The 25,510-nt window shown below is 52.7% G+C and overlaps 1 protein-coding gene across 2 annotated transcripts; it reads left to right on the plus strand.

The window, feature by feature from the left end:
- Positions 1-1,248: 1,248 nt before the first annotated feature.
- Slc12a4 (solute carrier family 12 member 4) lies at positions 1,249-25,510 on the plus strand. Of its 2 annotated transcripts, XM_059264094.1 has the most exons (24): positions 1,289-1,443; positions 6,426-6,520; positions 7,991-8,122; positions 13,389-13,535; positions 13,634-13,688; positions 14,913-15,043; positions 16,844-17,085; positions 17,223-17,437; positions 17,988-18,152; positions 18,233-18,331; positions 18,600-18,657; positions 19,010-19,184; positions 19,549-19,667; positions 21,013-21,111; positions 21,372-21,491; positions 21,820-21,924; positions 22,152-22,320; positions 22,809-23,004; positions 23,119-23,288; positions 23,378-23,509; positions 23,587-23,694; positions 24,387-24,571; positions 24,692-24,825; positions 24,940-25,509. In XM_059264094.1, exons 1-24 carry the CDS (start codon positions 1,329-1,331, stop codon positions 25,029-25,031), a joined length of 3,258 nt encoding a protein of 1,085 aa, XP_059120077.1. In that variant the 5' UTR covers positions 1,289-1,328; the 3' UTR covers positions 25,032-25,509. The 2 variants fall into 2 exon arrangements, with proteins under 2 accessions (XP_059120078.1, XP_059120077.1); XM_059264095.1 differs by lacking the exon at positions 6,426-6,520 and having other exon boundaries at positions 1,249-1,443; positions 24,940-25,510.

Below are 25,510 nucleotides of genomic sequence, written 5' to 3' on the forward strand. Positions count from 1 at the left end.
TGTGTGTGTGTACACTCATGCAGGAGCCTGAGGAAGCCAGAGGGCATCAGATCCCCTGGAGCTGGAGTTACAGGCAGTCATGAGCCACCTGATGTGGATGCTGGGAACTGAACTTGGGTCAGCTGCAAGAGCAGCAGACGCTCTTAAACACTGAGCCATCTCTATGGCAGGGAGTGCAGGACGGAGAGAGAAGAGAAGAGAGTGTAGTTGGAAGCAGTTAAGGGTGCCGTGAGGAGAGGGAGGCCGGGTAGCAGCCCAGAAAATCTGAGTGGGGAGGGCTACATGATGGGCTGCTCCAGGGGGTTCCAGCCCGGCTTGCAGACCTTGAACAGGCCAGCCCACCCGCCGGGTTGGAGCTGGGAATGGACCGTGGCCGTCAGAGGGCGCGGATCCTAGGGTCAGCCCACGTTCTCAAGGTTGTCTAAGCCAGAAAGGGGAGAAGAATGGAGATAGACCAGAAAGATGAGCCCTGAGGCTTTCTGATAGGAAGGAAGGGGGAGCGGGGAGGGGGGGAAGAGGCCGAAAGGACAACCCAGAAAGATAAAAATTCTGAAGTAAAGGCAACTAGATACGTTATCTGAATGTGAAAGAAGTTAGCACCACGAAAGGAAAGGACTTGGGTGCAGGAACCGCGCGGAGGCGAGGCTGTGAAGGAGCAAGTTGGAACGAGATAGCTGAACTATCCTCACTAAAGTGTCCAACAGGGACGGGCGGGTGTCGCCTCTACCGAGGGTGTAGCGGACCCCGGAGGAGAGGCTGCAGCAAGCAGGACTGAGGGCGGAGGGGTAGAGACTGTACGTTGGCGGGGATTTGGCTACCAGTGACGTGGAGGAGCGTTAGAGAGAAAGGATGAAAATGGAGGAGTGTGCATGCAGGGGTGACCAGAGACTCGGGGAGGTTTGGGGTGGCCACTGAGACACTGGGCCGGCCCTGCTAAATAACTGAAAAGTGACTGAGAGCTAATCAAATCCCAGGCTCAGGGCGCCCGGTCTCACCGTCATAAAGCCCCTAAAAGTGCAAACGACTTTCCCTCACTTTGTAAATATCGCATCTAGGGCTCAGAGAGGGCAACCCTGCCACCAAAGTCACACAGGAGCCCGACCCTCCAGCAGCCAGAGTACTCTTCTTGGGGTCCTCTGGCCACCTCGTCTCCCCCCTCGGGGAGGGGCCGGTCCGAGCCCCTCCTGCTCCCCGCCCCCGAGGGGCGGCCCGGGGGGCGGGTGGAGGAAGTGAGCGCAGCGGGGTGGAATGCGCGCGGGCGGGGCGGGCCGGCCCAGGGCGGCGGGGACAGCCGGCTGGAGGCCGGGACCGCGGGCCGAGAGCGCGCGATGCCTCACTTCACCGTGGTGCCGGTGGACGGGCCGCGGCGCGGCGACTATGACAACCTCGAGGGGCTCAGCTGGGTGGACTACGGGGAGCGCGCCGAGCGGGAGGACTCGGACGGTGAGGGTGCGCCCGGCCGGGACCTGGACTGGGGGCGCGCGGGGTGGGGTGGGGGGCGTCTACACGGGACTCGCGCCGCCGGACTGCGCGCGAACACGTCCGTGCGGGACTGCACTCGGCTTGCTCCACGCGCGCTCAGACCGACGAGTCTTCTGGGTCCGGGACTCCCGAGCCAGGTCATCTTCCACCCGCCACCCCCCAGCTCCTCCCCCGAGGGCCGCGGGCGGGGGCTGCAGACGTGGCCGCCTAGGGAGGCCTGCCAGCAGGCTGCCTCACTCAGGCTGGTGCCGAACGCGCGACCCGGGCCCGGACCAGGTTTCAACGGAAGCCTGCACTGCAGCTTCTTCACTTTCTGTGACTCGCCCCCATCCTCTTGAGAGTTATCCTTTCTTCCCGTGTGACTCACCGCCCCTCTCTTGTCCTCTCCCCATCCCTGCCTCCTTGCACTCTGGCCCGATAGGAGCGAAGGGTGTGCTCCTCGAAGGGCCTCTGTTGGCCTTGGTGTAGGTCTGTAGGTACAGCGGGCATCTGGGGAGCAGTCACACGGGGCCAAGCTTGTCTAGGCACTGTACATGAAGCAACTCGTTTTAATCCTCCCAGCCTCCCCCATGGGACAGGTTCTGTTACTCGCACTTAGGAAGAAGTGAAGGGAGGCGGGGAAGGGTTATGTAACTTGTTCCCAGTGGGATTCAAACCCGGATATGAAAGTGCAGTGCCTTAACCTAGGTATTAGGGCTGGTCATGGATGTGAACCCTTCCCCTCTCTTCCACCCCAGGAGGATCCTCAAGGCCAAGTCCTGGCACACACTTGGAATGTGAACATTGCTGGGAAGATGTGTCTGTCTGTGTAGCTGTATAGGCATGTGTAAATGCACGTGCGTGGCTGAGTATTAGAGGGTGAAGGGCAGGGTCAGGTCAGGACATCCTCATGGCTACTGTTTTCAGCAATGCCGCCAGGCCAGGGATGAGCGTGGTGCTATGATTGATAACACATGCCTATGATGTCTGGGACTGACAGTGATGGAAACATGTAGGAAATGTGTGTTGTGTTGGGTGATATTATCAGAAGCTACCTGATAGGTCTGTAATGGTGACATGCTTGGGGCGGTCTATGACTGATGGGAATGATGGCTGTATCACCTGTCTGCCACGTGTAGATGTGGTACAGGCCAGTGGCATGGGCTGCCAGAGGTCATGGAGATTTGTCAGACTTCACAGCTGTATGTAAGTAACCCAAGGCCCAATGTCCCTGGCTGCCCCTATCCTGGTCCATCAAGGGGTCAGAACAGTTCTCCTCCCCTAGGCCTGGAAGGATGTTTGTCTCCAGATGATGTGCTGAACTGCATCATGAGCCTGGACCAGTGGGCACTGCTAAGCCTTGTCTTTGGCCCCGCCTTGGTCCTTCCCAGGGTGACAGGAGTAACCTGGAGCTATGCTGGTTGCTGGCTGTGTCCTGCCAGATCCCTCCGGGCCAGGCCACCTCCTCCCACCCCACCCCCTTCCTTCTCCTCCTCTTACTCCTTTTCATCCAGACTGTGGCTGTGTTTGCAGCATGGGGGATACCCTGCACCCCGGTGAGTGGTTTTGTTTCTTCTTAACCGATATGGCAAAGGGTCAGAGAGCACAGAACTATCTTAGGTCCAGCTCTCCTGGAAACCCCCCAACTAAAAGCTCACACCTCTGCTCTGAGGGGCTTAAGTAGGCCTACTCATCTAGGTGGCCTGTGGCAGGAGTAGGAAGGTCAAGGAAGGGCATTGTAGGGAGATGCCATGTATGTGGGGACCAAAAATGTCACCCAGGTCATTCCCTACCATTGGGGTTTTCACAATTGCTGGTAGGAACCCACCTGTGTGCTTCACAGGAAACCCCAGGCCCGAGTTTATGCTCTGGTTTTCTGGGGGTCTCGGGTAATGTTTGAAAAGCTGGAGCCAGGCAGGCAGGCATGCCTAAACCTGCCCTGGAATTTTTGGAATAGCTGAGGCCAGGGCGGTAGCTTGAAGTTTAGGGGAGTACAGATCTGAGGCACTGTTTAGACCCTGCATATCCCCGTAGTCCTGTGGGAGGGGCCCTTAAGTGAGGCTTTGTGGACTCTAAGGAGCGCCTGCCCATGTCTGAGACCAGACAGTACCTTTTCTGGTGCATCAGGGAAGTTGGAAGAGGGAATGCTTACTGTCTCTACTTCACAGAAGACGACAGAGAGGTTCAGAGAGCGAGCAGTTTTCCTTGGGTCACACAGGGCGAGGGGCAGAAACTCAAGCCCTACTGCTGGTCCTCCGAACACCCAGAGGCTGGGGCATGCGCACAGTGGCCAAACTACGTATCCCAGAGGTCTTTTCTATGCCAAGGCATCTTGCTGTATCCCAGAGTGTCCCCTAAGTGGACTGGAATCTAGAATGTGAGAAGGGAACCTGCAGCTCAACTCCCAAGCCTGGACCCAGGTCTGGCCCTCTTCATTACGCAGCCTTCCTTGTCTTGCCTTGTTCCTGAAAAGGGGGTCAATGACAGCTTCTAGAACAGTCCAGGCCATCTGGGAGTGATGGTTGTAGGGACAAGGGATCAGCTGGGTCACAGAGGGGGCACTGCTGTGCACTCAGCTCAACAGTTTGTAGAGTTTTTTCCTTTGGTTTCTTTTTCAACACAAGTTTCATGAGGTGCTGGGGGCCAAGCCCAGGGCTTTGCGCACACTGGGCAAGCACTCTACCAACTGAGCTCCATTCCTAGTCCTTCCTTCCTTCACTTCTTTGTTTTCACTCTGCAGTCCTGGCTGCCCTGGAAACAACTGTGTAGCCCAAATTGACCTTGAACTCAGGCTCTTCTTACCACAACCTCATGGGAGCAGGGACTACAGATTTGTGCCACCATGCATAGGTCTACAGCAGTGGTTCTCAGTGCATCCTAACTCCTTTGGGGGTCTAATGACCCTTTCACAGGGGTTACCTACGACCATCGGAAAACAGATATTTACATTACGGTTCATAACAGTAGCAAAATTACAGTTATGAAGGAACAACAAAATAATTTTATGGTTGGTGGGGGGAGTCACCACATCATGAGGGACTGTATTAAAGGGTCTCCGAGTTAGGAAGGTTGAGAACCACTGCTCTACAGTTTCTAAATAATAGTGCATTCTTTTTAGAAACACTTAGGGTCCGTGGTGGGACAGCCTGCAGTGTGTGCATTTAGAATAATTTATATTTATTTCCAGCCTCTTTCCACAAAGGGATCCGAAATATGCAACCAAAGTGCTTCCTGAGAGGCTACAGAGGGAGAGGGTTAGTGCTGGCTGCATCTAGGGGTGCGTTTGTGGAGATTCCCAGTGGGCAGGGCAGAGTGGAAGCAAGATGAGCTGTAGCGCTGTTTCCATTCCTGCTGGGTTGTTCTGTTTTGTTGTGGTGCTTGTTTTTGTCGTCAGAATTCCCCACTCAAGAGTTGTCCGTGGAAATGGCGACCATGACTGGATTTTGAGATTTTTCTTGTGATTCCTTATCCTTCCTGAAGGAGCACAGAAGTCACCACCAATGCCGTAGTGTCTGAGGGAACCACGTGACCCCACCAGGCTTTAACGGGACTTGGTGGATTGAAATGACTGCTGGCTTTGACACGGGCCTACACAGCCATTGACCTACATGATCATCAGATGTGACAAAGCCAGGCACATGCAACCCCCCATGATCCCAGCACTGGGGACACAGAGCCAGGAGGATCCCTGGGGGTTGCCGGCTGGCCAATCTAGCCAAATTGGTGAGCTCTAGGTTTTGAGAGACCCTGTCTCAAAAACTAAGGTAGAGAGTGAGAAAATAATACACCTGATGTTCACCTTGGCCTCTCTACTACACAAAAATGTACGCACACACATCCACCACACATACATATACAAAAAAGAAAGTGTGTGAGAGCTGGGCATGGTGCTTACATCTGTAATCCCAATACTTAAGAAGCTGTGGCAAGGGGATTGGTACAAGTTTGAGGTCAGCCTGGGCTACAGTTAGACTCTGTCCAGAGAAGGAGGGGATGCAGCATGTAGTTGTGGCCCAGTGGTAAATAAGTATTTGCCGTACTGCTCCATGAGTCTGTGGGTTGACCCCAACACACAGCAAAAACCGGAAGATGCGCAAGCTCCTTTTCCTTGCTGGGAGGTTTTCTAATTGATGAGGCACATTTTCACCAGCCTGAGAGGTGAGTGAAGGCTGGAGTAGGCCTCTGTCCTGGAGCAAACTGGAACCTTCGGATTCCTAAACTCTGGATTCCTTTTGGATCTGGGAACCAAAAGGCCAACGGATGACACCCCCCAACCCCTCCAGCCCCCGCCCCGGACCGCAGTTCATGCTCCTACATTTCCTCTGCTCAACCCAAGATCCATCCCGTGAGGGCTTTCTCAATGGCTGTTTCTGGCTCCTTGAACTCATGGGAGATTGGCTCCGTCTCCCAGCATGCTCTGGGTTACCCTCCGGGGACATCTCACGCGGTGCATGGTGGGGTAGCTAGCTGGCGCCTAGTGGACCATGGCAGCGAAAGGCTCCCTGTGTAGTTTCATCTTCCTGGAGGGCAGAACGGTGCCTGGCACTCTAGGTGCTCCAGACCCATGGGAAGAAGGAAGGTGGGGCCTCAGTGTTGGTCATGGCCAGGCCCCGCCTCTTCAGTAGGCCCCGCCCTCCATGTGCACTTGGCGCTAGTGTGGAGATTTGGAGTCTTCTACAGAGAATGATGCCCTGGGTGCCTTTATGGCCCTTTAGGAAGGCTGACAAGTGTATGATGAGGAAATGGAAGCGCAACATCCTTGTTGTTGTTGTTGTTTTTCGAGTCAGGGTTTCTTAACGCTGTGGCTTCCAAAAGTGTTTTAGAGAGACAGTGTGTTTGTGGCTTCTCAGCCTCTTGGCTAAGATGTGCAGAGCTGTTTTGTGGGTTGGCCTTCTGGGGTGGGGTATAGGCTGGGGTCCTGGGAGGCAGTAACTCACTGGAATTCTTTCCCTCTCTTTCTACAGGACAGAGTAACCACAGAGAGAACAGCCCTTTCCTTTGCCCTTTGGAAGCTTCCAGAGGAAGTGACTACTATGACAGGAACCTGGCACTGTTTGAGGTATTGGAGCGGGGGAGCCATTCAGGTAGACAGGTGGGCGGTTGGCAGGGGCTTCTCCGGACTGCTCAGCTAAGCAGCAAGCTGGCTTCTCTTCCAATCCCCCTGCCTGCCCTCCCCACTTGGCAGGCAGCCAGGCCTGGTCCTCTTGGCCCCTTCGACTCACACTGCCCCCCGAAATCCACTTGCAACCCTACCCCTATCACCATCTCCAGGGCTGCTCACCTTTGCCTGCCTTGCAGCCCCTCACCAAGGTGGCTACCTCCTCACACCCTTTCCCTCCATCCCTAGGGCTTCTCCCAGCCCTTGGCTGTGCTCTCTGCTGCAGATAGAATCTTCCTTTTCTTCTCTGGTTGGCTCTTCCAGCTCTGTCCCCCACCCCCCACCCCCCTTTACAGAGGCCTAGTTTTCCTCCTGCATCTGACCCACTCTGCCCTCCATAGCCACAGCCATGGTGGACACTTCTCTGGAAAGGTTCCCACGTGTGTGGGAATTTCAAACTGGAATTTTTCCTTTCTAGACCTGAGCTGAGAAGTAAGATCTGGGTTTAAGACATGGTTCAGATTCCTGAACTCTGAACCTGTACATCTATCTGCCTCACAGCCAAGTAATGTAGGCTTCTCAGTCTCCACACATCCAAAGAGCCTCCGTCTCCACTCATCACCCCCAACCAGGCTCCTTGTGTGTAGGGTCAGAAAGGGTCTGACTGACAAACGCTTAATTAAGACCGTGGGCAGGTGGCAGGAGTGTCACAGCAGGTGGTAGGGTCACAGGGGTATGGAAACCTTAGACCCCTTGAGTGCTAGAAGTCTTGTGATCTGTCCCCACCTAAAGATGGGGGGGCAGGGGCAACAAACATCTTCTCTTGGAAACTGAGGTATGTTTAGACCAGGGCCTGAGGACACCAGACAGAAAGGTCGGGGTTCAGGCAAACAGTGGATTACAGTTGTTCCCGATAGCCCTCTTTTGTCTTTCTTGTTCTTCCTGAGGTAACCTGGGTGACGTGTGTGTGTGTGTGTGTGTGTGTGTGTGTGTGTGTGTGTGCCAACGCGTGTGAGCCCGTGCATGCACTTGTATTGAGGTAGATGTAAATCCCAGAGACCCAGCCGTAGCATCAGAGTGGCCCAGCAGGCAGGATGAAGTGTGCAGTCTGTCTGTCTGCCAGCAAGGCCTGCCCTTCCTTCTCCCCTGAGGCGGGTGATTTTCACAAATGAGCTGGCAGTGATTACAGCCGAGGTGGGGCAGAGGGAAGCGGCCGCTGGGCCTTTGAGTGCTGCCTTCTGGGGTGTGGTGCCCACACCTGCCCAGTTAGCTGGCTTGGGCTTCCCCAGGCAAGAGCCGGGATCAAGTCCAGGCCTGCCTTAGGGCTTGGCATTGGGCCAACAGCTTGACTGCTGGCTACACACAGGTAGCCCGACACTGGCCTGGCCTGGCCTGGCTCATTGCCATCTTGCCCCGTGGCTCTGTTTACAGGAAGAGTTGGACATACGCCCAAAGGTGTCATCTCTCCTGGGCAAGCTTGTCAGCTACACCAACCTCACCCAAGGAGCCAAGGACCATGAGGAAGCCGAGAGTGGGGAGGGCGCCCGTCGGAGAGCCGCCAAGGTGAGCAAGTCAGTGTCAGCAGAAGGGCCACATCTGGGGAGACAGACAGATGACCATGGACTTAGATGCTGGAAACAGATGTTTCCCTGTGTGGTGCTGAGCACACCTGGACCAGTGGGTGGTGGGCGGAGGGTGAGATCTGAGTGCCTTAAGCTGAAGGAGGCTTCAGAGGCGAAGAGTGACGGACGAGCTTCTGAGCAGAGGGCCAGAGGTGCCTCAAAAGCGACAGGAAGAGCCGGGCGGTGGTGGCGCACGCCTTTAATCCCAGCACTCGGGAGGCAGAGCCAGGCGGATCTCTGTGAGTTCGAGGCCAGCCTGGGCTACCAAGTGAGTTCCAGGAAAGGCGCAAAGCTACACAGAGAAACCCTGTCTCGAAAAACCAAAAAAAAAAAAAAAAAAAAAAAAAAAAAAAAGCGACAGGAAGAACAATAGCTCCCTGTTCTTAGCTGTCAGAATGTGAGACACTGTTTTAAGAGTGGACCCAGGTTGGCTGGACAGTGGTGGCGCACCCTTTTAATCCCAGCACTCAGGAGCCAGAGGCAGGTGAATCTAACAGTGGACCCAGGATCTAGACTATTATTTTCACAAAAAAAGCCTTGAGACAGAAGCCTGGCTTGGTGGTACACACCGAGAGTCCCAGAGATCTTAAAGGGGCTAAGGAGGCAGATTGGTTGAGCCTAGGCGTTCCCAGAAGCTATCTTGGGCAAGTGCTCAGAAGGAGCCGGGGTCTGATCCTGCTGTGGCATTCTCCTTGGCAGTAAATACAAGCCAAAGTAATTCCTGGTTGAAATAAACCAGGTTACTGGCTTCAGACTTGCTTCTGAGATGTGGGTATTGCTGAGGGGGTTCCACTAGAGTAAGCCAAGCTAAAGTGTATCCTTTACCTTCTGCTTATGGAAGTCAGCCCACTCTTCAGAGAGGGCAGCTGATATCTCGAGGTGGTCTAGATTGATCCCACCTTGTTCTGCTGGTTGTGATTTTGTTGGCATGTTCTGAACTAAAGATAGCAAAAACTCAACCGGGCGGTGGTGGCACCCTGGAGTAGTAGTCCCAGCACTACTGAGGTAGAGGCAGGTGGATCTCTGTGAGTCCAAGGCCAGCAGAGTGAATTCCAGGACAGCCTGGGCTACACAGACAAAACCTGTCTCGAAAAAACAAACAAACAAAAAAAGATATCGAGAACTCTACCTATATCAAGTCATCCCTATCTAGCCCTATAGGAGAGGTCTCAAGTTGCAAAGAATATTGCTTGGTGCTGGTAGGATCTTTGGGCAATACAGGGGAGCTGGTGGCTGGGAATGCAAGAGCCAAGAAAGGCCTGTGGGAGACAAACCTGAGTTAGGAAGGGGCTGTGGTTCTATGGCTTAATCGGGAGCCTGAAGATGCTTAGCCACCGAGTTTACCTGATCCTGGTATAATGATGTGAGGAGGTAGCTACCAGTCCTAGCCCCACTGGCTGGTCCATGGAGAGAGGAGGAGTCTGGTCAAATCTCATAGAAGCTAGGGAGCCACGAGCCTCAGAAAAGAAGGCTTGAAGCAGGAAGGGTGGCCTCCAAGCGGACCATGCCAGGACTGAAAGTCGGCTTCATCTCTCTGGCAGCGGCTTCTGCTCTAACCCAATGACCTTCTGAGGCTGCCAGGGGTTATTTAGGGATGCAAAACGCATTTCCGGCCCAGCCCTTTCCCACACTGCCCTTTAGAGTGACTCAGCCTGGGATGGGGTAGGAGTAGGAGCTCTTGCTACGGCCCCTATCCAGTAGGTGGTGTCCTCTGAGAAGGACTTGGTCGGGGTCTATAAACCCCAGGTTTATCTCTCACCCATACAGCCTTGTGCAGGATGGCGTGTGCAAGCTTTTGTTCCTGCTCAGGCTCTTTGGGGGATCCTCAGGCCCCAGGCTGGCCTAGCTTCAGGGCAGGGGAGGATTTGCTGGGGTTCTGTGGATGCCCACTGGCCTGGGTTACATCAGTGTTGCCTGTGCACACACAGCCTCTGTCACGGCCTCCTGGGTAGCCCCTCTCCTGCCCTTACAGAGTGGAGAAACGACCGGTCTAATCTGTATGTTTGAGCTTTCTCACTTGGTCACAGCCTGGTTTCTGTTCTGTCTGTGAGACTTCCCAAAACAGGAAGGGACTTACAAGGCACCACTCACTGGGGTCAGTAGCACTTTGTGGGGACTTTTCAGGCCTGTTGGTGTTAGAACAGTGAACAAACTGTGTTAGTCAGGGTTCTCTAGGGGAAGAGAACTTAAAGAATATATATACCAAATATATAGAGAATATAATATATTATATATATATATATATGAATATATCTATAAAGGGGATTTACTAGTTTGGCTTTACAGGCTGGGGTCCAGCTAGTCCAACACTGACTGTCTGCCAGTGGAAGGTCCAAGAATCCAGTAGTTGTTCAGTCCACAAGGCTGGATGTCTCAGCTGGCCTTCAGGATATGCTGGAATCCTGAAGATGGAGGCTCTAATGCCAGTGAAGGAATGGACTTACCAGCCAGAGGGAGAGCAAGCTTCTTTATTCCATGTCCTTCTACAGGCTGCCAGCTGAAGGTGTGGCCCAGATTAAAGGTGGATCTTCGCACTTCAAGGATCTGGACTAGAAGAGGGTCTTCTCACTTCTGATGATTTTTTTTTTTTTTTCCCGAGACAGGGTTTCTCTGTAGCTTTGGAGCCTGTCCTGGAACTCACTCTGTAGCCCAGTCTGGCCTTGAACTCACAGACATCCACCTGCCTCTGCCTCCCGAGTGCTGGGATTTTTTGTTATTTTTGTTGTTGTTGTTTTGTTTTTCAAGACAGGGTTTCTCTGCGTAGCTTTGGAGTCTGTCCTGGAACTCACTCTGTAGCCCAGGCTGGCCTCAAACTCACAGAGATCTGCCTGGCTCTGCCTCCCGAGTGCTGGGATTAAAGGCATGCGAGGCCGCTGCCGCCGCCGCCGCCGCCGCCGCCGCCGCCGCCGCCGCCGCCGCTGCTGCCGCCGCCGCTGCCACCATGCCACCACCGCCGCCACCACCACCACCTGGCTCTGATGATTTGATTAAGAAAAAAAATTTCTCACAGGTGTGCCCAGCCATTTGAGTTTTAGTTAATTCCAGATGTAGTCAAGTTGACAACCGAGAATAGCCGTCACACAAGCCAAGTCTACGGAACATGGTCATGGATATACTGGTATATAGTCCAGAGGAATGTAGTTCACCAATGGCCAGAGCAGAGGAGTCTGGACCACGTGCCCCCCACTCCTTTAGAGGGCAGTGCAGAGGATTTTTAATAGGACTGATGGCATTGGACTTGGTTTTCAGAGTGGAGAGTAGGCAGGCAGAGGAGGTGCCATCCAGTGTCCCTGATGTACTGGTGTGCGTTTGGTACAAAGCAGGCCATTGTCAGAGCAGTCTCGAGGCCAGCAAGGCAGGACTCTGTCTACTTGAGCTGGATATGGGGATTGGGGGCCGGGAGGCTGGACAGGGACATTTTTTTTTTTTTAATTCTAAACGTACATGGACCTTTATTTCTTGTTATTTCCTCAACAATATATAACAACTGTCCACACAGAATTGCATTGTGTTAGGTTTATAAACAACCTATAGGTAATTTAAGGGGTGAGGGGTGTGCGCAGAGATTATGCAGATACTGCACTGTCTTCTGTAAGGGACTTGACCACCTGTGGTTGAAGAAGGCATCTTGGGAGCAGAGCTTGAAGGGGACAGTTGTGTTAGTCCTGTCAAAATTAACGCCCAGGTCAGTGTGGCTGGAGAATGGCTCAGTGGTGAAGAGCACTTGCTCTTGTTCTTTGGAGGACCCAGGTTCTATTCCCAGTGCCCACATGGCAGCTCACAACTGTCTGTTGTTCTCCAGTTCCCGGGGATCTGACCCTCTCTTCTGACCTCTTCAGGCACTGCAAGCGCATGATACACATCCATACGCTCAGGCAAGAGACCCATAAAAACAAATAAATCCTTTTGATAAAGAAAAGAAAATCAGTCCACTACCTGGGAAACATGACCAGATAGTAATACCACCAGCATAACAGAAATTTCAAATGGAACATCAACATTTAAGGAAACTGGTTAGCCTCAGAGCCGTGAGGGGATGGCCAAGGAAGTGGCCACTGAAGTGGTAAAAACTTTGGGTAGTGATGAGGAGGTGGCACTGAGAGACCCTGGTCTAAATAGGGACAACATTTTGAGCTTCGCCTTGGGTAATGAGGCCTGCCAGGTGATAAGGTGGAGATCTGAGACAGTCTCCACTTCCCAGAATTTGAACAGAAATCAGAAGCTAGGTGTGGCAGCTCACTCCTATAATCTCAGCACCCAAGAGGCTGCGACAGGATTGCCACAATTTGAAGTCAGCATGTTTTACATGGTGAATCCTAGACTATCCTGACCAAAGAGTTAGACCCTGTTTCAGAAAGCAAAAACCAAGAGAAGAAGAGAACCAGGAGTAGTGTGTAGGTCTATAATCCTTCCACACCAGAGGCCGAGGCAGGAAGATCACCAAAAACTCCAGGCTTGCCTAGTCTACCTAGAGAGTTCCAGGCCACCCAGGACCATACAGCTAGACCTTATCTCAAAAGCAAATGAACAAATGAACGTCAGAAGAAGGGAAAGAGGCATGTCTTTGGTGTGGGGGATGGGCTAAGGTTTAGAGCCATACACATACTACAAGAATAGGGGCTTGTCTATTGAGATGGCTCAGTGGGTCTTGAGTTTGAGAGAAGTGATGTTGAGCATTGTCCTCTGACACATGTACACGTGGGTGTACGCGCCACACCCACATACATACAATAACAATTAGAAGAAGAAGAAGAAGAAGAGGAAGAAGAAAGAAAGAAAGAAAGAAAGAAAGAAAGAAAGAAAGAAAGAAAGAAAGAAAGAAACGGGGCAGTGGTGGCACAGGCCTTTAATCCCAGCATTTGGGGAGCAGAGGTAGGTGGATCTCTGTGCGTTTGAGGCCAACCTGGTCTACAAAGCAAGTTCTAGGACAGCTAGGATTGTTGCACAGAGAAACTGTTTCAAAAAAAAAAAAAAAAAACAAAACAAAACAACCAAAAGAAAAAGAAAAGAAAAATCAGGTCTCATACCTTCTTAGTCTGAACTGTCTTCCTATGGGCCAGCCTGCAGAAACAGCCTAGCTTCTGCTCCTGCTTCCTGTGTATCCACTGGACCCCAGGTGTAGAGGCTGCTGAGTGACTAGGTGCTCCTTCGTGTGGCATATCTGGACCTCTCTGATGCTGTGTGCCCCTCCCCTCCTGCCCATTTAGGCACCCAGCATGGGCACCCTCATGGGGGTGTACCTTCCCTGCCTGCAGAATATCTTTGGGGTCATCCTCTTCCTGCGGCTGACCTGGATGGTGGGCACAGCTGGCGTGCTGCAGGCCCTCCTCATTGTCCTCATCTGCTGCTGCTGTGTGAGTGTCCGGGGGGCTGGAGCTGGGCTGGGCATGGAGCAGGTGGTTCTGCAGAGCCCACCCAGCTGAGCTGCTCACCCAGGCCTTCCTTCCTACAGACCCTGCTGACAGCCATCTCCATGAGTGCCATTGCCACCAACGGTGTGGTACCAGGTGAGTAAATGCCACCTGTGGGCCTGTTGCGAGGAACATGGCTTGATCCCCCTGGGTCTGCCTGCTATCCGCCGTTGTCCCTTGTTCCCAGGGAATTTTCTGGTAGGGTCCCATCCTTGACTCTAAGACAGCGCCTCCTGGGAGCTTTTCTGCTCAACAGAATTTGAAACTGCTGTTGTGTTTTGTTAATGTAAAAGTAGTGTACCCTTCCCAAGGAAGAACGATGTATGTTTACTATAAGAGAGCTTAACTGGGCAAGAAACAGGATGAAAACCCCATAACTCACCAGGCTGAGTTCATTACTGCTATGGTCTTAGGAGTTTACAAAGTATTAGTCTGTGCATGTATACAATTTATATTTCATATATATATATATATGCACGTATATATGTTTATGGAAATTTTCTTTAAAGTGGGTTACTCTATGCTAGAATATAACCAGTTTGTGGAATAATCTCCTATTTATGGGTTCTTCATTTTCAACACTGTATTTTGTTTGTTTGTTTTCGTTTTGTTTTTTTTGTCTTTTGACCTATGTAGACCAGGCTGACTCTGAATTTGAAGTGATATTGCTTCTGCCTCCTAATTGCTGGAATTACAGGCATGTGTTACTACACCAGCCTTTTTTTTTTTTTTCTCCATCGTTGCAGGGTCATGACAGTCTGGAACACCTTGATACTTCTTTTATTTATTTATTTAGGTTTTTTTCGAGACAGAGTTTCTCTCTATAGCTTTGGAGCCTGTCCTGGATCTCACTTTGTAGACCAGGCTGGACTCGAACTCACAAAAATCCTCCTGGCTCTGCCTCCCAAGTGCTGGTTTTAAAGGCCTGAGCCACCACCGCCTGGCGATACTTCTTTTAGGGGAGTCCTAGAGGTGGGGTTGCAACATAGAAGAAATTGATCCCTTTTTTTTGGTACCTATTACTAGACTTTGACCAGAGAGGACTTAACGGCAGTGATGAATCACTCTTGTCTCTGCTCTTACCACTCTGGGGCCGTGTTGACTGCCACTTTTCTGGGGATGCTAGATTCTAACAGATGCCAAGACTCAGCGGCCTGTGCTGAGCCACTGGGACAAAAACTGGACAAGCTAATGCTGCCCTGGTCTGTTAAAGAGAAAAGCAGTCTCTGTTCTTTTGGGTGGTTGTAGAGTTTCACTATGCAGGAGATCTCATTGAAGAATTAGTCTTGACCTGTGTTGTGTACACTTTCCCCATTGTAGCCGGTGGCTCCTACTTCATGATTTCCCGTTCACTGGGACCAGAATTTGGAGGTGCTGTGGGCCTGTGCTTCTACTTGGGGACGACATTTGCAGCAGCCATGTATATCCTAGGGGCCATTGAGATCTTGCTGGTGAGTTGTGCTAAGCCTTGGTCAACCCCAGTCGTGTCCAGTCTCTCTCAGTTCTAGAGGCTGTTAGTACTTGCCCATCCCTGGCCAGGGCCTGGGGTTTTCTAATGGGAGGCCTCAAGGGAGAAGGATCGTTGCTTAGATCTTCCCACCCCCCTTTACACCTGTGCTAGTTTGGACCAAGCAGGGAAGAGACCTGGTTGTCTTCGCCTTGGCCTGGATATTTTTTCTACCCGAACACTGGGCCATGGCAGGGGTCTGCCAAGTGTTGGATTGGGCTGATCTTGATGGTAACAGAGAGCTTACCTTCTAGACTCTGTGACAGGGTCCTTTAGATCTGTTTTCTCCTTGTCCTTAAGTCAGAGTGAACAGCCATAGAATGCTATCTGGAGGTCCTTGAATCCCATGGGTGCTGAGATCCCTACTCACCAATGAGTGGCCTAGGCCAATGGGAGAGAGACCTTGCGGGAAGCATGGTGACATGAGGAGAGTGACACAGGGTGACAGGTGCCCCCTTGGAGATCCAGAGAATAGCTCTTTAGAGACACTGCGTGGCGCTGCCAGCCAGAAGCCAGGCCCTTTTGTCTAGATCTTCTGAGTTTTTATTTTCTATTTCTCACATTTCTTCTGATATTTGGAATTCTATAAGGAGCTGTGTCCCTTTTCCCAGTGTTTATGCAACCATGTCATTACATGGGCTTCTGGGGGTTTATTTTGTTCTCTGAGTTATTGGGTATAATCCGGCATTGTCTTTAGTGGCTCAAACTGTGACTTTTGGCCCTTGCTTCCACAGGTTGGCACCTGTGTCTGTCTGTGTCTCCTTTTCTTCCCTTCCTTTCCTTTTCTTTCTTTTGATACTGGTTTTGTCGAGCGACAGCATACGTAGCAAAGCAATTCACCACCCATTTAAAAAGTGTGCAACTCAGGGGCCAGCGACTGGCGTGGTGTGCAGGACTCACACAAGACAAGAGCTGACTCCTGCAGACTGTACTCTGACCTCCACACCTGCACCGTGGCTCCTGCACATCCTCCACCCTCGATAAATAATGTTTTCTTCTTTAACGTTACAACTCAGGAGGCTGAGGCAGGATATTGTAAGTTTGAAGTCAGTCTGACCTACGTAGCAAAACCTGTCTCGAGAAGCAGCAGCAGCAGCTGGGTGTGAAGGTGCCACCTTTAATCTCAGTATTCAAGAGGTAGAGGCAGATGGATGTCTATGAGTTCAAGGTCTACACAGTGAGTCCCTGGCTAGCCAGAGCAACATAATGAGATACTATCCAAAAAAAAAAAAAGGAAAGGAATAAGAAGAAAGTGTACACGTTCCTGGTTTTTAGTATATTCATAGGGAGGTAACCGCTGCCAGAATCAGCTTACATCTTCATTACTCTAAGATAAACTTCATTAGTAATCATTCTCCCTTCTCCCCAGCCCCTAACAGACACTGATCTGCATTCTGTGTTCATTTGCTCTTCTGGACATTTTCTAGACATGGACTCATACACCATTGGCCTTCTGTGACTGGTTTCTTACAGACACACTTTTTTTTTTTTTTTTTTTTTTTTTGGTTTTTTTCGAGACAGGGTTTCTCTGTGTAGCTTTGCGCCTTTTCCTAGAACTCACTTGGTAGCCCAGGCTGGCCTCGAACTCACAGAGATCCGCCTGGCTCTGCCTCCCGAGTGCTGGGATTAAAGGCGTGCGCCACCACCGCCCGGCCTCAGACACACTTTTAAAAAGAAAACCAAATGACAGGTTTCCCTCCCCAGACAGAGGACTGTAACCAGAGCGTCTGTCTTCTTGTTTCAGACCTACATTGCTCCGCCAGCTGCCATCTTCCACCCGTCGGGCACCCATGACATGTCAAGTGCCACCTTGAATAATATGCGGGTGTATGGGACCATTTTTCTGACTTTTATGACCCTGGTGGTGTTTGTTGGTGTCAAGTATGTGAACAAATTTGCCTCGCTTTTCCTGGCCTGTGTGATCATCTCCATCCTTTCTATTTATGCTGGAGGCATCAAGTCTATTTTTGACCCTCCCGTGTTTCCGTAAGTAACTAGGGCATTTGTCCAGCCACTGCATTGACGTCCTTTCTAAGCCCGTGATGCTCTGTATCCCTCAGATTGCTGGGTGGGGACAGGCTAGGGCTCCAGTCAAGCAGGTGCCAGTGCCTCTCTCCCTGCAGGGTGTGCATGCTGGGCAACAGAACCCTGTCTCGGGACCAGTTTGACATCTGTGCCAAGACAGTTACAGTGAACAATGAGACAGTGGCCACCCGGCTGTGGAGTTTCTTCTGCCACAGCCCCAACCTTACTGCTGACTCCTGTGACCCCTACTTCCTGCTCAACAATGTGACCGAAATCCCTGGCATACCTGGGGCAGCTGCTGGTGTGCTCCAGGGTGGGTCCTCCCTCCTGTCTCCTCGCCCCGCCATATCCCCAGCCCACAGGCTGAGCAGGAAAGCAGAGCACAGAGCTGTCCTTGTGTGCCCAGATCAAGGGAGGAGGGCAGGCTTGGCTACTTTCCCTGCTCAGCAGTGTCCTTTCAGCCTGGCCCCTTGTAGCCGAATTTTGGGTGAATGGAGCCTGCTTGGCCAACATCCCAGGCCTGCAGCAAACCCTGTAAAGTTCTGGCATCCCCTCTTGCCTGGCTACCAGCTCCTGATGCTGTGGGGGGGTGTTCCCACAAGGGTCATAAAGGGCCTCTGTCTGGGAGTCAGGCAGTAGTGAGGTCCAGGCTGATGAAGGTCCAGTCACCTTTATTGTTGTGGTTCTAACAGGAGAGCATCCTCTCTGACCAAAGCAGCCTTATGAAAAACACTATAGTCACTGTGCTCAGGCTGTCCCCAGAATTCCCATAGCTTCCCTGCGTCTGTAGGATCTTGCTGGGCTGCGCCAAACTTCCCTGGGTACATCAGTGGTGCTGTAGTGGTAATGCCCCTCTTCTACAGAAAACCTATGGAGTGCTTACCTGGAGAAGGGTGAGGTCGTGGAGAAGCATGGGCTGCCCTCTACAGATACCCTTGGCCTGAAGGAGAGCCTATCCCTGTATGTGGTGGCTGACATTGCCACATCCTTCACGGTGCTGGTTGGCATCTTTTTCCCTTCTGTAACAGGTAAGGTCTTCATGCCCACGTGCTTAGCCCTACCCTAAATTCTGGAGAATCCCTAAGGGAATCTTGTCTGTTTTTTGGAGGCATCATGGCTGGCTCGAACCGCTCCGGGGACCTCCGTGATGCTCAGAAGTCTATCCCGGTGGGGACCATTCTGGCCATTGTCACCACTTCACTTGTGTGTATCCTTTCCTAGGCATGGTGGGGCAGGTGTCAGAAGGTACTTCTTTGTATATAAGTTGCCAGACATTGTGTGCAGACACACCACACACACGCAGGCATGGGTACTGAACCCCCGTGCACACAGCTGAGAGTATGCATGTGTACACCACGGGACCTTCTGACGTCTGCAGGTCAAGGCTGTGGCTGTGAGGCTCACTTAGGGTGCTGTGTGGGGAATGAATTGGGGCTACAGTTTGGTAGAAACCTGGCTTCCTTAATACAGCCCAGACTTCAGCAGCGTGATTCTCTTTGGTGCCTGCATTGAGGGTGTAGTGCTCAGGGACAAGTGAGTAAGCTGTGTCCCTCCCTGTCAGCATTTCCTGTCCTCACTCCAGCCCGTCCCTCACCACCCACGGTCCCACACATCTCAGGCAGTTGACTTCAAGTAACGATCTGTGTAACCAGGTAGGTCAGGCCCCTCCATGACTTTAGCTTCTGAGACGACGGTGATGTTAAGATCAGGGATGAGGTAAAAGGCAAAGATACAAAGTTAAGGGCTGGCAAGTGGTCTCCGCTAAAAGTTAGAGCCTTTCCTCTCCGCCTTTCCTCCCGACCCCGACATCCCTTACTCTGGGTGGCCCCACCCGGGGCTTGGAGGGCTTCTTAGCAGCAGCATGGTCTGAGTCCGGCTCCTGCAGGTACGGTGATGGCGTCAGCAGGAACCTGGTGGTGGGCACCTTGGCCTGGCCTTCACCCTGGGTCATTGTCGTCGGCTCCTTCTTCTCAACATGTGGTGCTGGCCTCCAAAGCCTTACTGGGGCACCACGTTTATTGCAAGCCATTGCCAAGGATAACATCATCCCCTTCCTCCGGGTAAGCCCTCTGTGTGCCCCCACAGCCTTGATGCTCTTGGCCTCTCATCCTGCCAAGGGGGGAGGCAGGTTCAGATGCAGCATAGCTTGCCTACAGTGGCCCAGGCCTTGGCAGCCCCCCAGAAGGAGCTGCTTAAGAGCTTCTCTGACCCCGTTGGCTGTTAGCAGTGATGTTTAGACCCAGAATCCTCATGGCTTGTCTACGCTTCACCCAAAGCAGAGAAGTAGAGTCGGGGAAACTTGTGACTCCCATAAGGATAGGAAGGGGCTGGGACCAGCGGGATGATGGAGAATAGGTTATGACTTGGGGCTACAGATGTGGGTAGTGGCGGTGGCAGGAACAGCTCCTTTTCTGGTGCTTGCAGGTGTTTGGCCATGGGAAAGCAAATGGTGAGCCAACGTGGGCACTCCTCCTGACGGCACTCATCGCTGAGCTGGGCATCCTCATCGCCTCCCTTGACATGGTGGCCCCCATTCTCTCCATGTGAGCTGGGGGAAGGGCAAAGGGTAGTCTTGGGAAAAGCTCCTTAAACTTCAGTAACCTCAGCCAAGGACCCCTGCACCTCCCAATGATCCTGTCTGGTGTCTAGGGTGCCACTGGCAGATTGGCTGGGCTAAGTGGGGAGCTGGCAGGTCTGTTTACCCTGATTTCAGACGCCAGCCTGGTACATCCACAGAAGCTATAAAGAAACCAACAGACCCTATGCCTATGGTAGGAGCCTCCCTAGAGCAGGCCGGCAGATGCCCCCTCCAAAAAGGGCAAGCACCTGGTCTTGCCTTATCAAATCCATCACTGTCCCATTCATTATTTTCAGTGTTCTGTAAGCCGAGAAAATGAGTATGCTAATGCCTTGCAAAGGTGGTGGTCAACACGCTTCCCAGGGATCTCTGTGGCAGTTTGGATTCTATATCACCTGTGCCTGTGTTGGGCTCTTCCCCATTCTGCTCCATGGCTGATGGTCCTTGCTTGTTCAGTTATAAAGAGGCTTTGCTTCACTCCCTGAGCTTATAGACCTGACAGGGCTGCCTTCCTCTGAGCGCACTCCAGCCCAGCCCCCAGCCAGGCCTGTCACCCCTGAGCTCTCTTGTCTCCCCATAGAAGAGCATACCTCAAGCTCTTCTTTCTGTAGGCATCTTGAGTGCTGTCTCTCTTGACTAAGCTGAAGGAAATAGGTCATCCTTTGTCATGGGGCTCTTGCTGGCAGTCCCTTGTTGGGACTTACTCCCCCATAGGAATTCCTGCCCCCTGATATCTCTCTCTTTGCCCTTCCTCTTCATCGCCGAGGATGGAGTTTGATGGCCCTGTCCCCTCAGTCCTCTGTTCCTTAGCTGGCCCCTCAGAAAGGCTCACACATCCTGCCTTGCCCATGTCCTGACTCCACATGCAGCACAGCATCCCTGCCTCTGACCCTCAGAACAAAATTACATGGTCTTTGTCATGTTTTCCCGACTTACTCCCCGACTTCCAAATGCTTGACAGCCCCCCTCCATCTGGTTGTCTGGGCCACAGGCTTAGTCGTCACCCTGTCATCTGTCACCCTGAGTATCCCCCGCCATTTCCCGTCATTGTCCTAGTCCAGCTCCCCACTCATTATTCCTGGACTCCGTTCCTTTCTCACCTCCTCTGCTGGTGAATCCTTACCCATGCTAGACCACTTGGCTCTGAGGACATTTTCTTAATACTGCCATCTGCATCAGGCTGTAGGAATGGGTCCCTGGGAGTTAGGAGCTGTGGTGTGGCCCAGTTTCTGGGCCAGGTGTAGCCTGGTGTCAGGTGCCTAGAGGTATCAAGGAAGCTTCTCTGCTCCAACTGCCTCCTGGTACTGCAGGTTCTTTCTGATGTGTTACCTGTTTGTAAACTTGGCCTGTGCTGTACAGACGCTTCTGAGGACCCCCAACTGGCGGCCCCGATTCAGATACTATCACTGGTGAGTGCCGGCTGGATCCCTGGGGCAAGTCCTCAATAACCGGCCATATCGGGGAAGCCACAAGCCCCATTCTGGAGGAAGTCTGAGTTTCCTAGGTAGCCTTTGCTCTCGAAACACTAAGAGGAGGGAGATTCTCTGACGGGACACTTGGCCTGCTTCTCACATTCCAGCTTGTGACTTGGGACGTGTAAGGGCCACCAGAGTATGGGACAAACCATGACCGGGATTCCTGACTCTTAACCCTCTCCTCTCCCGCCCAGGGCACTGTCCTTCCTGGGCATGAGTCTCTGCCTGGCCCTTATGTTTGTCTCTTCCTGGTACTACGCCCTCGTCGCCATGCTCATCGCAGGCATGATCTACAAGTACATCGAGTACCAAGGGTGAGTGAAGGGCCGCTGCAGCCCGGTAATAGCTTGTACCGCACTGCGCGTGTCCCCCTGAACAGGTGGAATGGTCGGAGTGTTGGGTTGGCGGCGGCGGCAGGCTGGGCCAGCTTTGCTCTTTGGTCCTGTGGTTGAGGGCTGTGACTCAGGGCCTGGCCTGCCTTCAGCCCGCGTTCACATGGAAGTCCCTGGGTAAATGGCTAGGAGTGGAGCTCAGGAGAAAGTGCTCACTTAGCATGCAGAAGAGGGAGGGGGACCGGAAGAGGAAGGGAGGGAGGAAATCTTGGGGTGGAACCAAGGAACTAGCTTGTGGTGACGTCTACAGGGCTGAGAAGGAGTGGGGCGACGGGATCCGAGGCCTGTCCCTGAGTGCCGCACGCTATGCGCTGCTGAGGCTGGAAGAAGGGCCTCCTCACACCAAGAACTGGCGGTAAGTTCATGCCCAGGCTGGCAGGGCCGTGTCAGGGCTCTTAGGGAACACCGAGGGTGGGAGGTTCTGTAGTTCTCCCCAGGGATTGTAAGAGGCAACTTCTTGCTCGTTGAGTCCCTGCATCTGTGCTACCCAAACTTGTGGGAGCCCAGATTCTGAGAGTGCACGAAGAAGACTCTTGGGAAAGCCCAGGCCCTTACCTCAGGCTGCCGGTCTGACCACTGCAGGCCTCAGCTCCTGGTGCTGCTGAAGCTAGACGAAGACCTTCACGTGAAGTACCCCCGGCTCCTCACCTTTGCCTCCCAGCTTAAGGCCGGGAAGGGCCTGACAATCGTTGGCTCCGTCATCCAGGGCAGCTTCTTAGAGAGCTATGGTGAGGCTCAGGCTGCTGAGCAGGTAATGGCCAGGGGTGGGAAGACAGCTTAGCCAAGTCAGTGGTGACTGGGGTGTAGCAGGTACATATGGGAGGGGACCAGTCCGGGCCACTGTGGCCAGCCTGATGGACAACACTGCCCCTGTCTTCAAGCTTGAATAAGTACAGTTGTCCCACCTTGAAACCATGGCCCGTGGGTTGGCAAACACCTCACTGGGTAGAGACACTCATGTGCACACCTAAGTTTGATTCCCCAATCTTACAAGGTTCCAGATGAGATCCACTCTCAAGAGTTGTCTTTTGATGTCCCTGTGACACCATATGCGTGCCATGCATTCACATTCACATACACACATCACATTAACACACACATAAAACACATAGAATTCAGAAAATAGAGCCTGTGGGTGGGCAGCTTGCTCCAAGGTCTTCCCCTAGGGTCCTGGTAGGGATCCCAGTTGGGGTGGAAACTGGTGGGCCTGGCCTTTTGATGCTCTTGTATTCCCCACAGACAATCAAGAACATGATGGAGATTGAGAAAGTTAAAGGCTTCTGCCAGGTAGTGGTGGCCAGCAAGGTTCGAGAGGGGCTGGCCCACCTCATCCAGTCTTGCGGCCTGGGCGGCATGCGACATAACTCTGTGGTGCTGGGCTGGCCCTATGGCTGGCGACAGAGTGAGGACCCACGTGCCTGGAAGACCTTTATTGGTGTGTGAGGGTCTGGCATCTAAGCTGGGCCAGGGACCGAGGGCCAGGGTTAAAGTGAGGTGGCAGAGATCAGAGGGTCACAGGCTGGCAGTCAGCAGTGACCCTCCTCCCTAGACACTGTGCGCTGTACCACAGCTGCCCACCTGGCCCTGCTGGTGCCAAAGAACATAGCTTTCTACCCCAGCAACCACGAGCGCTACCTGGAGGGCCACATTGACGTGTGGTGGATCGTGCATGATGGAGGCATGCTTATGCTTTTGCCCTTCCTGCTGCGTCAACATAAGGTGTGCCCGTTGGTTGGGCATGGGTGAGGGCAGCGGGGCTCTTGGAAAGCTGGGTGTGATTGAACCACGGACACGCTTCATTGCCACAGGTCTGGAGGAAGTGCCGGATGCGCATTTTCACCGTGGCCCAGATGGATGACAACAGCATCCAGATGAAGAAGGATCTGGCCATCTTCCTGTATCACCTCCGCCTGGAAGCGGAAGTGGAGGTGGTCGAGATGGTGAGCTGCCTGCCCTGCTCTGGCCCCGAGGATCCAGGATCATGCAGCCTGGTACTCATAGCTTCCTCTCTCTCCAGCATAACAGTGACATCTCTGCGTATACCTATGAGCGGACACTGATGATGGAGCAGCGGTCTCAGATGCTGCGGCAGATGAGGCTGACCAAAACCGAGCGGGATCGAGAGGTAAATGTCTACCCTGGTTCAGGCTTGAGTAATGGCCGGATCACACCTTTGAAGACACTGTCTGGTGGAGGTATCAGAATGACTCATTTGGGACTGGAGAGATAGCGCTGTAGGTAAAAGCACTTGTTTTTTTCAGAGGATGCAGGTTCGATTCCCAGCACACACATGCTGGCTCACATCTATCCCTAACTCCAATTTCAGATGATCCAACACCCTCTTCTGAATTCTGTGGGTACCAGGCACACACAGGATACACCTACACACATGCAAACAAAACATTCATATGCATAAAAAAAAAACTTTAAAAAAACAAACAAAAAACCATTTACAGAATGACTCATTTGAGTAGGCATAATGGTTTCTTTCCATAACCTCAGCACTCAGGAGGCTAAGACAGGTGGATTCCTGTGAGTTCCAGGCCAGTCAAGGCTACATAGTGGGACCCTGTCTCAAAAACAAACCAACAAAAACCAACAAACAAAAAGCTGGGCATGATGGCTTATGCCTGTAATTCCAGTACTTAGGAGGCTGAGGCAAGAGGCCAGCCTGTCTTAAACTAACAAACAAACAAAAACCCTCACCTGAACCGGAACTAATCAGTGCCCATATCCTAGAGACAGGGTGGTCATGTTGGGCCAGCCAGGCCCTCATTTTCCCTGGGTACCAAGTATATACCCTCTGGTTGTCCTCAGGCCCAGCTGGTCAAGGATAGGCACTCAGCTCTGCGGCTAGAGAGCCTTTACTCAGATGAGGAGGATGAGTCTGCAGCAGGGGCCGACAAGATCCAGATGACATGGACCAGAGACAAGTACATGCCTGAGTCCTGGGACCCCAGCCATGCCCCTGACAACTTCCGGGAGCTGGTGCACATTAAGCCGTGAGTCCGAGTGATGTTGAGGTTGGAGTGGGAACAGGCAAGCTGTGCGGATGGACCAGGGACAGAGACCTCTTTGCTGGGTATTTCTCAGTAGCCTGTGATCAGCTACTTTGTCCGCAGGGATCAGTCCAATGTGCGGCGCATGCACACTGCTGTGAAGCTCAATGAAGTCATTGTCACACGGTCCCATGATGCCCGCCTGGTCCTTCTGAACATGCCTGGCCCCCCTAAGAACAGTGAGGGTGATGAGAACTGTATCCTTTGGTGTAAAGACTGACAGTGGGGAGCTGTCCTCTCCTTGAGTGCCCCTGGGTGGGTGGGAAGTGGCCTTGGTCCTGCGGCTGCCTCCTTGACCTGATACCCTGCAGACATGGAATTCCTTGAAGTGCTCACTGAGGGCCTTGAACGGGTGTTGTTGGTGCGTGGAGGTGGCCGTGAAGTCATCACCATCTATTCCTGAGCCCAGTGGAGTCTTGTGGCCTGGAGTTGGGGTGTCTAGGACAACAGTCCCCACCCCTACACCTACTTGCCAGTTCTGCTTTGCCCAGCCTTGTTTTGGACCAGCTTTGCTAGGTCTCCTGGGAAACCAAGCTTGGACCTGGCAACTGAAATGGATCCGAGGGCCCGTGGGACCCTGGGGGATATAGGGGCTCTCCTTCCCATGTCCCAGTGTGGGCCTATCCTGACTAGAGAAGATGGAGAGCGTTGATAAGGGATTTGACATCTCAGTCTGGCCCAGGAGCGCTATTTATTGTATATTTATTGTTTGGATATCATCATCAGAGAAGGGGGAGGACAGTGAGAGGGGAGTTGAGCTGGGCCTGCCTTTGGGAAGACCTGGCCCAGGCTGCTGTGGACAGAGACCCTCATCAAGCCAAGTGGGATGGAGCTGGCCAAGCTGAGCCTGACTTTTTTTCAATAAAACATTGTGTACTTCTG

The sequence above is a fragment of the Peromyscus eremicus genome, chromosome 5 (assembly GCF_949786415.1).
Source record: "Peromyscus eremicus chromosome 5, PerEre_H2_v1, whole genome shotgun sequence".
NCBI lineage: Eukaryota > Metazoa > Chordata > Mammalia > Rodentia > Cricetidae > Peromyscus > Peromyscus eremicus.